Here is a 14,105-nt window from a genome sequence, read left to right as displayed (position 1 = left end):
GGAAGACTGCAGAACAGAGCAGCTACAAGGTAGGAACCAACAATTTGCTTTTAAGTAACTCTTTGGTGATTAGTTTGGTGAAAAAATGTTTCCACAGAACAGCAGGAACTGAATACCATTAAAAAAAGATATTTACAGACTTAAAGGTTTTATCTCAGGTGAGACGTGACTGCCCATGCAGGTCTGTCCCAAAGTGTTTTAAAATAAATCAGCTCTCTCAGAGGCATGATTCCACTGGTACAGAGTGCCTGTGCTTCATGTACAGAGGAAACAGCTCTCCTCAAATCAGAACTCACTTAGCATGGTCCAAGTAAATCGATCCATATCAGTATTTTCTTCAATCTTAGTTAGCAGGCTTTTCCCTCTGCAGCTCTCTGTTGAACATCAGCTACAGTTTGTGTTGGTGTCTGTCTGGTATTCAGTGTTTTTCATGTCTGTAATGCAATACTTGTACAGCTGTCAACAAAACAGAAAGAAATCTGTTGACTTAATTGTTATTGTGAATTTGGCTGATTGAAGACAGTTTAGGTCATGACAGAGCATGAATCAATCTAAATTCCAATACGCCTACACTGAGCCGGATAACCAAGATATTCACTCGGCTGCATGGTTTGGGCAGCATGCACCAGTCTGCATTTTCATAGTATTAAAGGTGCAAGGAGCACAGTGATGACATTAATTTACTAAAGTTTAAAAAAAGACATGGATATAAACTAAATTAACTTATCGTACATTTTCTGTCACAATTTTAATGAAGTTTACTCTTGTTTCTACATCATCTACTCTGACAGCCTCATCATATAATGTGTCCTAAAAACAAGTGAGTGTCCAGCTCTCCCATCACACTTCTTCATTTGGTGTGTCCCTATTGTTTTGCCCACTTCATTGCATGAGGGAAGCACAGTATTAAGAGCACCTTTAAATATAACGCACGCTTTACCAGCAGTGCAATGCAACCTCCACAGCCGCTACACTTTACACAAGCACAAGGCACTGGAAGGACTCAAATACGCTGACTGGACACAGTATCAGCCTGTTCTGAGCAGGGCTGAAATAGAGGGGTTTATAGGCATGATCAAATACAGGATCAGAGTGGATTTAGAACAAGAAACTTCACAGACATGTTTTGAGGAGCTCTGAGACTTATTTAAACTGGTTGAAAAGGAGGAGAATATGACCTTTAAAATACAATATGGTGCATTTTCTGAAATACATGTTTAATGAAATAATGTGTTTTGTTAACTATAGCCCATTAGTATCCAGACATTTACAATTTCTTTGTCTGAATTGTTAAATAAATAACCTGTAAGGAACTACAAGATGTTGTTCCTAGCACTTTTTAGTATGTGCGGAATATTGTGGAATATACTTCTGAAAATGTTTAGATTTCTCAGAGTTGTGTGAATGTACTGCACAAAGCCAGTCAGGGCTCTGTTCCCTCCCCAAGTCTGAATTCGAGCCGTGTTTCGCTTGAACTTTTCTATCACACCTGACTTCATTTGCATCGCTAGACCTTGCAAATTTCTTAAAGGAACTTGGCTGAAAGTGTGATCATCGATTTATTCCGTGGAGTTGGACCTGGCATGATGAACTTCGGTGCCTTTTCCATTCTGTTGGGTGAGTCTACTTATGTTTCGTATTGTTAAAACTGTGAATTAAATTTGATTCCTATCATAACTAGAGAAGATTAGAGATAGTTAATTTTTTAACTAGGAGGATCCCAATAAAGCTGTAGAGTTTGTTATTATCTAAATCCTGAATAACTAAAATGTATTTTGAGCAACATCTACTTTTTATAATGTGCAGTTTGTTTTTGCCACAACATCTGTTGTGTTAATAACCTTTTTTAAAAAGTTGTACCTTTATTTGACATCATCAGCTCAAGTTCACTATTAAGCTCATTAATAGGATCGCCTGTAAAGCTAAGCACAGTTTTTGTCTTGTCATTTTTGATCATGTAAAAGTTTGTGTTGTTCTGCAAATTCCATCAATGTTTTATTTAAAACAGCTGACAACACTATTTTTGTCTGTGTCCTTTTAGGCTGCCTTTTCACTTTTGGCCACTGTGTTTTCCCTCCTGGTATGGATGAATATCAATTATCAGATATCACATTTTGCCTGTTGGTGAAATAACTGTATTTTTATATATTTATTACTGACGTGCAGTACATTTTCGTTCCATGTAGGTTCTTGTGATAATTACACCAACATTACGGAACCATGGCGGAACTTTAGATTTAAATCATCTTCCTTTCCCGGATTTCCAAAGGATGATGCACATCTCGTAGGGAAGTGGTTGCGTTTCACAGGGATCGGTGGAGAACGAGTCCTTTATACATGCACAAGCGGCGCAGGGGCTGGTAGCAAATACATGATAAACCTGCCATCTCCTCTTCAGTCTTACGAATCACCAAAAGCAACTCTGTTGTATGCATATCCTTATGTTGCTTCTTGCTATTCCTTCAGGACAAATATTTACGTTGTCCTCTGTCCTGGAAAGTTCTACATATACAAACCATACAGTCACCCACAGAGCAATGCGACTTATGCAACATGTAAGGAACCATACCTCGTATTCATCATATGCTTTATATTTTTCTACAGTGTACTTTAAGAGATCAACTCATGCTCCACTCATTTGTTTCTGTGTGATATCAATGTTTAGATCATTATATATGTGAGACAGACTCATGTGGACCCCTTGCTGAGTGCGCAGGGAACGGAGGCTGTGAGTGTGTTTCTGGGTATGAAATCCCTCCTGAACACCTTCCTACTCAGTATTCATATGGGTGTGCTGGTAAGTGAATTGATTTAATCTGAACCAAAGTTAGCCCTTATTGCGTTTATTCAGCTCGTTATTTTCCCTTTTTTCTTGTATATTTGCTAGATACTAGAGCTGTGCCGCATATTTTTTAAGCATCCAGCGATGAACGCAGGCACAATTGTGACATTGCAGCAAGTGGCAAATTAACTCAGACATGCCATATTTTTCTGCTTATTGCAAGAGAAAAAGTAACCTACAAGAAAAGTCCATATGGGGATACATTTTAGCCCTTCATCCCACCATCAGAGCGCACAGCAAACAAACTGCTTTGCATGCAGAGTCTGCACGTCACCTGCCTGTAAACATGCATGGAAGGTGGCTACGTTACTGCATACATAATGTTGGCTGAATGCTCAAGACATACAGTCATGCAAGGCAGCGTTCAGTTGGTCATAGTGCTGTTGGGCTGTCTGTGAGCCTGCCTGAACTGTATGAACTGTAACGGTATATAGGGTGCTGTTGGGCCGCATGAACATTGTGCCTACCTATTTTTTTGTTTTTTTAGGCCTACCCAGTAATCAATTTCTGCTTACGCCACTGGTTCAGTATGTGTATCCTTGTAATCAGCAGCATCCTTGTTCTTGTTAATTATCTCCCTGGCTATATAAACGGACCATTCACTGAGCAGATGTGCTGCAAAATGTGTCCTTTATGTAACATACCTGCAGAGACACAGGCAGCACAAATGTTACTGTATTGGAACAGGTCACAAAGATGAAAATAGTGTCAAACATTGTTAAAAATGGTTTATGGCATTCAAGTAACACAACTTTGACATTCAAGTCAATTTGTCAAATTTTGTCAAGTAACTTCTTCTGTACTCAATCTACAAAGAACAGGTTAGTGTTAGAATCACTAGAAGAATGCTGAACCAAATGTGATAAAAGTAGAAGGGGACTTGAAGAATCCCTCCCCCCCCTTTGAAACTGTCATTCTACTAAAGAGCACTGAGCATGAGAAACTGCAACTTGACTGATTGAGGCATGCACTTGCAGGATTTTCATTTATTCCTTTTTTTGTGTTCACTGGTTTGCATCTCTTGGCAGACATTGATGAGTGTGAGAGATCTGAGAAAGTGTGCGATCCTCTATCAGATTGTAAGAACACCATCGGATCATTCCTCTGTGTCTGTTGGGATGGATATGAAGCACAAAATCCTAAATTACCAACTGGGTTGTCCAACAAATGTAAAGGTACGAATCTAAAAAAAGCCTTGCTGATTGCAATTTTTGAGCTGCTATGATATTATTGTGTTCAGACTAATATAGAGGCTGAGACTTTCGTTTTTTTTCTTTATAGATATTAATGAATGCCTTGACACAAACATCTGCGGCGATCATGGGGACTGTGCTAACGACCCTGGAAGTTACATGTGTGAATGCGATAAAGGCTTCGACAATGAACCTGACCCTAAGGCTGTTTGCCAAGGTAAAATTACACTTCACATTCAAGAAAAACCTTTCTTCACAATCACTCATACCATGACCTATGTGTGCTTTATTTTTATTCATCAAGGGAACAATTCACAAATGTGTTCAAGTTGTGAACTGGTAACACTTAATCTTTGTGTGTGTGCTATGCAAACTAACACCAGGTGACTGGGTATGCAAATACATCCTTTGATGTGATGTCTTTAGGAGTGATAGACCTGCTCCACAACAGCACTTGTCTTCAGTGGTCCAGCTGTACAGATTATAATCTCACAAGTAACCAATCTATAGTAACCTACTCATATGGGCAACAGCTCTAAATATTTATTACATTAAGGTCTATTATCTACCCCCTTACCATCTCCCTATAGGCCACATTTATCTAGCAGAAAAACAGGGTTCATACTAATGATTAGGTGGTTAAAAAAAAACATTGCCTGAGAAAGTTATTCTTGGTTAAACTCATATTTTAAAGCTTTTCTACAGTTAAATTTCACCATGGATTTTAGTTTCGTCATCATCACCATCATTTTTTTTTTTTTAAATCCTCAGAGAACACAGTGAGGGAGAACCCTCATTCTCAATGGTGCCGAGGTACAAGATACAGATAAAAAAAAACAAGAGAACTGCAAGAATAAAACAGGAAGTGCATGTAGTTAAAAGACAAGAAAATGCAATGAAAACAGAGTAGGAATAATAAGTAAGAACAATTAAAATGTTAAAAACAAAAACAGCTCAAATCAATAAAATCAGAAATGAAAACTTGGAGTTGTCTCAGTGTTATTAATGTGTTGAGCTTAAAATGTCTTTGAAGCAAATTCCAAGTATTGGGTGCGTAATAACTAAAAGCAGACCTTCCTAATTCTGTGTGGATTCTAGGAACCTGCAGGTGAGCCATGACTGCAAGCGTGTATTGTGGCTACCCTCATTAAAACAAAGCAGAGATAAAAGATACGGTTTATTTAAAAGGGCTTTAGAAATACATAAATAAATGTGCTGGTCTCTTCTGGGGTAAGAGCAGGCAGGCCAGTTTTCTGATACAGAAGACAATGATGTGTCCCATAGCTGTCTCCTGAAATATTTTTTACACACAATGTCATTTCAAACTTTGTTAACAGACATCGATGAGTGTTTAAACGCCACTGTCTGTGGCCCTTACGCTGTGTGCACCAACATACCTGGAGCTTTTACTTGTGCATGCCAACAAGGATTCAAACCAACTGACGCAGACGAGGAACCCGGAGTGACCAACATCTGTATTGGTATTTGATTTAATGACTTATAAAAATAATAATAATTTTAGCATGAAGCAATTCATTTACAACTCATCCTGTTTTGTTACAACAGAGGTCATACAGAGATGTCTGGTAAATGGTTTAATTTATGATCATGTTTTGCAGATATTGACGAGTGTGTTGAAAATGTCACCATCTGTGGTCCTCTCAGCAACTGCACAAACCAAATCGGATCTCACAACTGCACTTGCGATCCTGGTTATCGGGGGAGAAACGCAGACAGGATAGCAAGCATTGCTAACCCATGCACAGGTTTGTGACCATGCTCTGTAACTGTGGCACGATTTCACTATCATACCTTATAATACACAGAAAGTGTTTGGCTAGCTAGCCAAGGCTGTAAGGATTAGCTTACAGTTACAGTTGATAGTAGGAAGAGTAATATGTTGACCATCATTCTGCCATTAGGGGTTAATAATCAATCTCAGAACTGCTCTTTTCCAACAGTTCTTTGCTGTTTCAACCCAACAGATTTTGCTCTTGAGCTTTCCATCCCAGCTGTAACTATACTGTCTTAAATACGTAAACCCAGATAACATTCAGGTGTCTTACTGTGTGCTCTCTTCTTTACAGATATAGATGAGTGCAGTGAGACACCTGGTATTTGTGGTAAACTAACTATATGCACTAATGTTGAGGGGACCTTCTATTGCTCTTGCCCTGATGGACTCTACCCTTCAACGGGACTCTTGTGGGAAGTTGGGGTCTCATTTTGTCAAAGTGAGCTTTGGATGCATCATCATGTTACAGTATATACAGTACAACTTAACCTGAAGTGCTGGTTGACTTCTCTGTGTTTTTCTTGTGTCATTTCTCCTACACTGACCTAACAGATCTTCAGGATATTTTGGATGAGATAAACCCCCCAGAGGTAAATATAACCTGCAAACTGGCACTATCAGGGAAAGTTAAAGGGGACATATTATGAAAAATCTACTACAGTGTTTTTGAACATGTATTTGGGTAACCTGAGTGTCTACCGACCCACAAATTGTGAAATAAACCCATCCAGTCCTTTGTTTGTGGTCTGCATAAGTCTGACAACACCAGAGCAAAATGCTCCGTTTCAAATCAGCTCTCCTTGTGACTTCTCTGAAAGGTGTTGCTGGCATGACATTTGAGTTGCCATATATAATCGACCAAAAACAATAACATTTTTCAATTTCAATGATTGATATGTTGTCTTTTTTGCTTTTTCAATCAAATATGGGGTTTTAATGTTTCAAAATGATCACATCCTGTATTTACATTTTACACAATGTATAATGTATAATTTTCCGTAGCGGGTTGAGTTTAATTACGATACGCAGTAACTGTTCATTCCAGCTTGTATCAGTAAGACAAGGTTATGTATTCACAGGGTCAGACAAAAGAAAGAGCTTTTCTTGGACACATGGACACACAGCTGAAAGACAAAGACTCCATTTTACCAGTACCGGTAAGAGGAACAAAGAGTAGTGGCCCACTGTAATGGTATTTGACTCCATTGTTGATGGTTGGATGTTCTCATACTTAAAACAGTCAATACAGGTGTGGTTGAAAAAGCCAACAAGGTGGCTGGTTTATATTTGTTGTTGTTGGTGCTTTCAAAGCTTCTTTTTTTTCACAAACCAGAAAATATCTCAGCTTCAATTGGAGTTTGATGTATATAACTGTATGAGTGGACAACATCTGAAATAATGTCACGTTACACATCTGACTTTTCTTTTTGCTTTCTCTGCAGACTGTGACAAACTGCTTCTCAGCAGCCATGGTAATTGACGTCCCTCAAATAACTCCTCTTACCTTGACTGCAGTCTTTTTGAGAATGCCATATCCCTGTTGAATCGTCATCAAGCAGGTCAGTTATTTTGATTTGTTAATTCTTGCAGGAAGTGTCAGGTGTTGGACCCCGCATCAAATTGAGTAATGTGAGTAGTGAAGGAGACGGGGAAACCGGCAGTTTTATCCTGAAACTCTCAGACAGTTTACTGTCTGCAGTAGTGGAGCAGGGTCAGAACCAAACAGAAAGAACTGTGACGACTCCTACCGTGGGTAAGACATGTCTATATTAGGTTCTTGTACACATGTATAATGTCAACAAGGTGGATAAAATGATACATTTTTTATTGCTTATCTGTGTCTTAGACTTAAGTGTCAGAACCATTCTGCCTGGAAGCCAAAATTCAGAGACCTCTGCTCTCTCAGCAAATGGAAACACCATGGAGATCAACCTGGAAGATATGGCCAAAAATAACAATGGTGAGAACAAATCATAATGAAAGTGTTGGTGGCAACTAGAAAAGCATCATATCACTAATTTGCATTGCTATTTGATACAATTTAGATATATTGCAAATGAGTCTTCAAATTTTTTCAAATGCAACTGGTTTTCATTTACTGCACAGAAGTGGATCACGCTACAAATACTTTTTTTTATTATTGTGGAAAGGTTAACTTGACTATTGACCCCACACACTAGGGAAACATACTTTAAAGTTGGAAGTGGGTTAGTGCTGTGGGAAATGGAAGGTTGACGAAATGGTAACTGGTTTGGAATTGAAAGGTGTTGTTAACCTTCACAATATGGACTTTTTATCAGGTTCTGCAGCAGCTGCCTTCATGATATTAAAGGGGATGGAGAGTCTCCTCAGTCATCAATACTTTGAAACAGAAAACTTGACAGAGATGAACTCGGATGTCATCACAGCAGTCCTGCCCTTTATGAATAACACCAACCTAACAGAGCCTGTCAACTTTACCATCTATCACAAGAAGGTGCTGCTTAGCTTTTCTATCCATCCCCTTTTTATGAAAACATGTACTGTTTATCGGCTTCCATCATTTTTAATAATATTTACTGCTTTGTTTTCAATAGATAGTACCAGAAAATGGTCTGGTGACCTGTGTGTACTGGGAGGACAAAACAGAGGAGAAGGAGGAAGGAAGAGAAGAAGGAGAGAAAAACAAGATGATGCGTTGGTCAGTGGAGGGCTGCCAGGTTGCGTACACAAGTGAAAACTACACAGTGTGCAGCTGCTCTCATCTCTCCACATTTGCCCTCATCATGCAGATAGGAGAGGTATTATGTGATTGTTTGTGGATTTGCATGAATCAGTATTTCAGGGTCTCACACCAAACTTCTGTTGGATCACACACTACATGTTTTCCCGTGTGTTTTGTTCTCTCAGCCTCCACCAGAGAATCCTTTCCTTGATTGGCTGAACCGGATTTGTGTGATTGTTGGACTTTTCTTCTTTGGTTTGGCTATCTTCACCTTCCTCTTGTGTAGCTGGAACCCCAAGATCAACAACACAGCCCGTCTTCACCTCTGCATCAACCTTGCCTTGTCTCACCTGCTGCTGCTGTGGAATGACAGATACACTGACCATGAGGTACAGTTGCAGATTGCTGTTTTACTTAAACAACCAATGAGATTTCTCTGCTGAGGGTGAAATTATTAAGATTCTTATCATTTCTCTCCACAGCTGGCCTGCACTGTCATGGCAGGCCTTCTCCACTTCTTAGTCGTTGCAAGTTTTGTGTGGATGCTGCTGGAAGCTCTGCAGCTTCACCTGTTGGTGCGAAGGCTCTCCAAGGTGCAGGTCATCCAGAGAGACGGCCTTCCTAAGCCCCTTCTCTACATGATTGGCTACGGAGTTCCGTTTGTGATTGTTGGTACTTCTGCACTGATATATTCTGATGGGTATGGTGCCACGGAGGCAGAAGTGTGAGTAAGACAAACAGTAACACATGCACCCATTCATTCTCAGGGTCATGGTGCTATGAATATCTGCGCCTAGGTTGAAATATTTCTGTTTTTTTATTCTGTTGCAGGTGCTGGCTTTCAAGAAAGCGCAGTTTCAACTGGGCTTTGACTGGCCCTGTGATTGCCGTCATTGGAGTGAGTCAATTAAATCTTACCATTTGCTCTAATTGATTTCTCTATCTGTAACTTGTCTGGACCAAGTTTTATCAAGCCAATATGTACTCTAAGATGAACTTTTGATACAATATAATTGCTTGCCATGTTAAATGTGAAACAAGTTTCTTTCTTAAGCTCTCACAATGCACTGCTTAATTCACGTGTGAATGTGGTGCAATCTTAAAACAAATAAGTCTCTAGTTGCTTTCACTTTGGTGTGAGTGATTTGGCTTTCAAAACCTTGTCTATCAGAGGACAACATTGACCTACTTTGACTTGAAAAAGGAAGGGATGGAAAATAATTAAGTATATGCAAAGGAGGCTGAATTTGCTTGGATGCTGCATGGTATTAAGCCTAGAAACTGATGACTGGAACAGCACTGCTTTTTTAAGACAGGAGGTGTTAATTCCTTTTTTGTTTGTGATTTGCCTTCAAGGTTTTACACAACAAAACAAGTGCTGCTTGGCACGGTGTTACCTAATAGATGGGAAAAAGTCTTCTTGACACAATGTTTCCAGACAAATAAGCGCACACACTTTAACAAGCAATGTTGCACGTGTTTTGCCTTCCCCCCATCTTCAGCATTTAATCATAACAAAGGAATTAAGTAGTCATGAAATATAAGAAAAGCTCCTAATGTATGTAATGTTTAAAATGCCAACATGGGGGGCGGCAGATAATGATTATGTCGTGCGCAAAAAAGTTCAGAGGCTCGACTCCGACCCTCAGCTGTTTATCGCATGACATTCCCCACTTACTCATCCCTGTCAACAACTCAAATCCGCTGTCGTCCTCTGTATTAAAGGCGTAAAAGCCAATAAAACATGGAATGCATTCATGACCATCCTATGGCTACAAATGCATGTTTTTAAACATTTTTTGGGGAAGGCCTTTTTGCCTAGACAGTTTTTGCTTTTTTTGCTTAGATAGTTGAACAAGAACAAGAAAAGTTTAGGAGGACAGAGTTGGGGGGATGACGATATCAGAGGCCCAAGGTCAAAATTGATCCACTGCAATGAGGATTATAGCCTCCATACCTGGTGAGGCAACATAACCGCTAGGCCATCTCGGTCCCCATGACACAGGCATTTTAAATGTAAACAAAAGGTACTGACTTGGATTTTTTCTTGTGTTTTCTGACTATTTGTAAGTAAGTCCAAAGAGCACTTCAAAGTAAAACTTTCTTAAATCTGGGTCGCACTTATTTCCATTTTTTGGATTAATGACATCACGTAAAAATGTATACTTTACATAAATAACAAGCGTTTGTATCAGGCCTCTCTGTATTCATCTCCACCTCTGTATTTCTTAACAACTAGTGTCGAAGAACTGGACTGAGGTTGTTAATGATTTATTTCTTGCTTTGCCAGTTTTTAAAATGTTCCTCACCACTCTTGCTCTTGCACCATGTCTTTCTTCCTTCAGCTTAATTGGATATTGTTCTGTGCTACTCTTTGGAGTCTGAAACCCACCTTGGTCAACATGAAAAGTGGTGTTTCTCAGTCCAAAGAAATCAGGTAAAAACCAGAAGTGCTCAAGGCAATCTATTATCAAATTGTTTGACTTGTTCATAAGAACTGCGTTATCGCAGGAGGTTACATGCAGTTAAACAATGCATCAAAGAATCACACAATGTTCATTTTAATGTACATAACACTGTTCAAAGGCAAAGAATATATACTTGCACATTTAAGGTATAAACATCTTAAAATAATACTTTTTTACAGGTTGGTTGTTTTCAAGATCTTGGCTCAGTTTGTCATATTGGGTTGCACGTGGATCCTGGGCCTGTACCAGACAAATCTTTTCTTCCAGGTCCTCTTCATATTTCTTAACTCCCAACAAGGCACCTTCCTCTTCATCGTCCACTGTGTGCTCAATAAAGAGGTACGACAAGTTTATTGTCTTTCTGATAAGCTTTGAATTCAAAGAGCACTACTTCTAACCCATAACGAAAATGAAAACAGCTCCTTTCTTTCTGACTGACTATACATTGAATTTCATTGTGTTTCTAGGTGAGAGAGGAATACATTAAATTTCTGACCTGCTCTTTCAATAAGCAAAGAGAAGAAGGTTCCAAGGTACGTTTAGATGTATTATTTATTTATTTATGTTTTATTTGATAGAGAAAGATACAATATACATAGACAAACTGAACACAGCAATCCAGGGCGAGTATCATCGTGTTTATAGCCAATGCTAATTGAAGAGCTTTTGTGTTATTAAATATGAAAACAGTTCGATAGGAAAGAGAGATTGATTAAACTGGATACAGAAAGATACTACAAAACACACATTTAGCTTCTCCAAACATATCATGTCATTTTTTCACTGTTCTATCTGAATACAATTCAGAAAATTCCAACAATTACATTTTCAAATTAGTTCAATGTTAACATATTGAAGTGACGTTGAAGCCCTAATTTTGCTATCCAGGCTATGATGATGGCAAATTTATGGTGAACAGACAAAACAGCCCTTTCACACTTTGTGTTGAAACCCTAGACTGTATAAAACATGGACGTAGTCTCAGTGATGTCAACCACTTTGTTCTGTACAAAAATTATAAAGCCCAAAAATGGCGGTTGCTATATTGGAAGGGTGACTCAAATGAACTTCTGGCTAATCTAGAAGCAGGCAAAGAGATGGACTTCAGACAAGCCAGACGAATATCTTAGTTCCTGAAACTCGCCCATCTATCTTATCTCGCTCATCATCTAGCTAGCATATTCCAAACGCTGAAAACGATACAAACAAAACCAACAGTTTAAAGTCAATTACAGGATTCAGCTAAAGTCAAGCCTAGCCTCCTGCAAAACAGCAACAATGCACTGACCTTTCAACAAAACCAGCAATGCCCCTTTTAAGAATAATTATGCAAAACTTTTATCCCTTATCTCTTTTCCTAGTTAAAACAGAATTGTCATAAAATAATTCAGACCAAAAACAAGCTTTCTGCTGTAAAAAATAAGGCATTTAACATGTGCTCTAATGGTGACTACTTGGTTTTTAGAGTCACCCTCAAGTGGACACTCGAGGAACTGCAGTTTTTCTGTACATGTTTGAGTCTATGATTGAACCTATGAAAGGTTACAATCATAAACCCTTATTTGCTCCTGATCTTTTAATAATGTTCTTTGCATTTTTTTCTGACATTTTGAGTTGTATAATGTAACATCTTTTTCAACTCCAATCCAATGTTAGTAGACTAAAAAATGTTTTCTTCACAGAGAGAAGCATCCATGTCGGAGGACTTGGACAAGGCTGAAGAAAATAAGAAATGATGAAATAATGATGAAATAAGAACCAATCAGAAGAATGAAGTGTAGAAAAGGACAGAAGAGATCTTCTCTGATCCACTATTAATTTTATTTTATTTTAGTTATCAATCTATTTAGGGTATTTTTCACACCCAACCATGTTATATATAATCACAGTGACAAATGATAACCATTAATAATAAAGTAATTTGTGTGTGCATTAAAAAATAGTTTAAAGTATTGCGTAGAAAAGAGCGAGCATCATTGATTTTTGTTTCATTGCTTCAAATCAATCAAAAGTGCTGAAATAAAACATATCTCACCACACTTTACAATCTTTTACTTTTTCTTTCTGAATGTTTCTTTTGCACAGTTTCTTGAACAGAATTTAGTTTGTGTTTTTCTTGAATGTTTATTTTTCAAACTTTTCGACAAATTAATTCCCGAGATTCATCTGCACTTTTCAAAGTTGTCTGAGCGTAAAATTTCATCAGGTCACGTTTTACTCTTAAAGGTCACATATTATCCTCCTCTTCAACCAGTTTAGTCTCAGAGCTCCTCAAAACATGTGTGTGAAGTTTCTTGTTCTAAATCCACTCTGATCCTGTATTTGATCATGCCTATGAACCCCTCTATTTCAGCCCTGCTCAGAACAGGCTTTTTCTGTGTCTGTACCTTTAAATGTAAACGAGGTTAAGAGGAACACGGCTCCAATAAAGACTATGAGGGGGAGCAGAGCAGTGACTGGCTTTGTGCAGTACATTCACATAACTCTGAGAAATCAGAATATTTTCAGAAGTACAATATTATGTATATTATTACATACTAAAAAGTGCTAGGAACAACGTCATGTAGTTTCTGTGTTTCAGAAAATGCACCATAGTGTATTTTAAAGGTCACTTTTTTAATACACTAATTTATAAGAATCATAAAATACAATACTGCATAGACAGGTATATAAGAGAATTTTAGTAACCGTTAGTATCACACAAATGTTTGTTCAACAGTTAACTGAACTGGCTTTTTAGAATAAATATCTGCAAGTTTAACACTGTTATAAATTTACTTTTCCAGTGTTGCTTTGGGCTTTAAGAATTTAAATGATCAGCATTTTAGGTTTAAGAAATAGTATACTGCAGTATGCTTACTTGTGCCATTTACTCTTACATTTCTGGTTCAAACCTTCCTTCATAAAGGGGCAAATTTTGGTTAATTATTTCCAAAGGAGTGGAGTCCTGCTATTGGTCAACGAGCAGCTAAGACTTAACGAGCAGGTTAACAAGCTCTCACATCATCTAAGGCCCTATGTGCATGCAACAGAGGAACAGAGGAGAGCAACAGGGCCAGTTCTAGGCACTCTTGAGTTTTCCGACCTTAGTGCTCAGGCTAAA

The 14,105-nt window shown here is 38.3% G+C and overlaps 1 protein-coding gene across 1 annotated transcript; it reads left to right on the top strand.

Moving 5' to 3' along the window:
• Positions 1-1,554: 1,554 nt before the first annotated feature.
• Positions 1,555-13,041, top strand: LOC109990980 (adhesion G protein-coupled receptor E1-like). The gene is made up of 23 exons (XM_065962423.1): positions 1,555-1,617; positions 2,042-2,080; positions 2,187-2,555; positions 2,666-2,797; positions 3,871-4,017; positions 4,124-4,252; positions 5,373-5,516; positions 5,655-5,801; positions 6,123-6,269; positions 6,383-6,420; positions 6,910-6,987; positions 7,273-7,302; positions 7,421-7,583; positions 7,677-7,790; positions 8,131-8,306; positions 8,407-8,610; positions 8,720-8,923; positions 9,017-9,258; positions 9,366-9,432; positions 10,880-10,971; positions 11,182-11,341; positions 11,470-11,535; positions 12,685-13,041. The coding sequence occupies exons 1-23, from the start codon at positions 1,584-1,586 to the stop codon at positions 12,736-12,738; spliced, it is 2,976 nt and encodes a 991-aa protein (XP_065818495.1). The 5' UTR covers positions 1,555-1,583; the 3' UTR covers positions 12,739-13,041.
• Positions 13,042-14,105: the final 1,064 nt, after the last annotated feature.

The sequence above is a fragment of the Labrus bergylta genome, chromosome 2, assembly GCF_963930695.1.
Source record: "Labrus bergylta chromosome 2, fLabBer1.1, whole genome shotgun sequence".
Classification (NCBI taxonomy): domain Eukaryota; kingdom Metazoa; phylum Chordata; class Actinopteri; order Labriformes; family Labridae; genus Labrus; species Labrus bergylta.
This window is presented reverse-complemented; position numbering and strand designations above follow the sequence as displayed.

Bases quoted from the DNA above. Each gene is read 5' to 3' on its own strand.
- LOC109990980 (XM_065962423.1), top strand. From the start codon at position 1,584: ATGATGAACTTCGGTGCCTTTTCCATTCTGTTGG. The intron at 5,517-5,654 runs GTATTTGATTTA...CATGTTTTGCAG, and splicing joins AGTGACCAACATCTGTATTG to ATATTGACGAGTGTGTTGAA. The intron at 7,303-7,420 runs GTAATTGACGTC...TAATTCTTGCAG, and splicing joins ACTGCTTCTCAGCAGCCATG to GAAGTGTCAGGTGTTGGACC.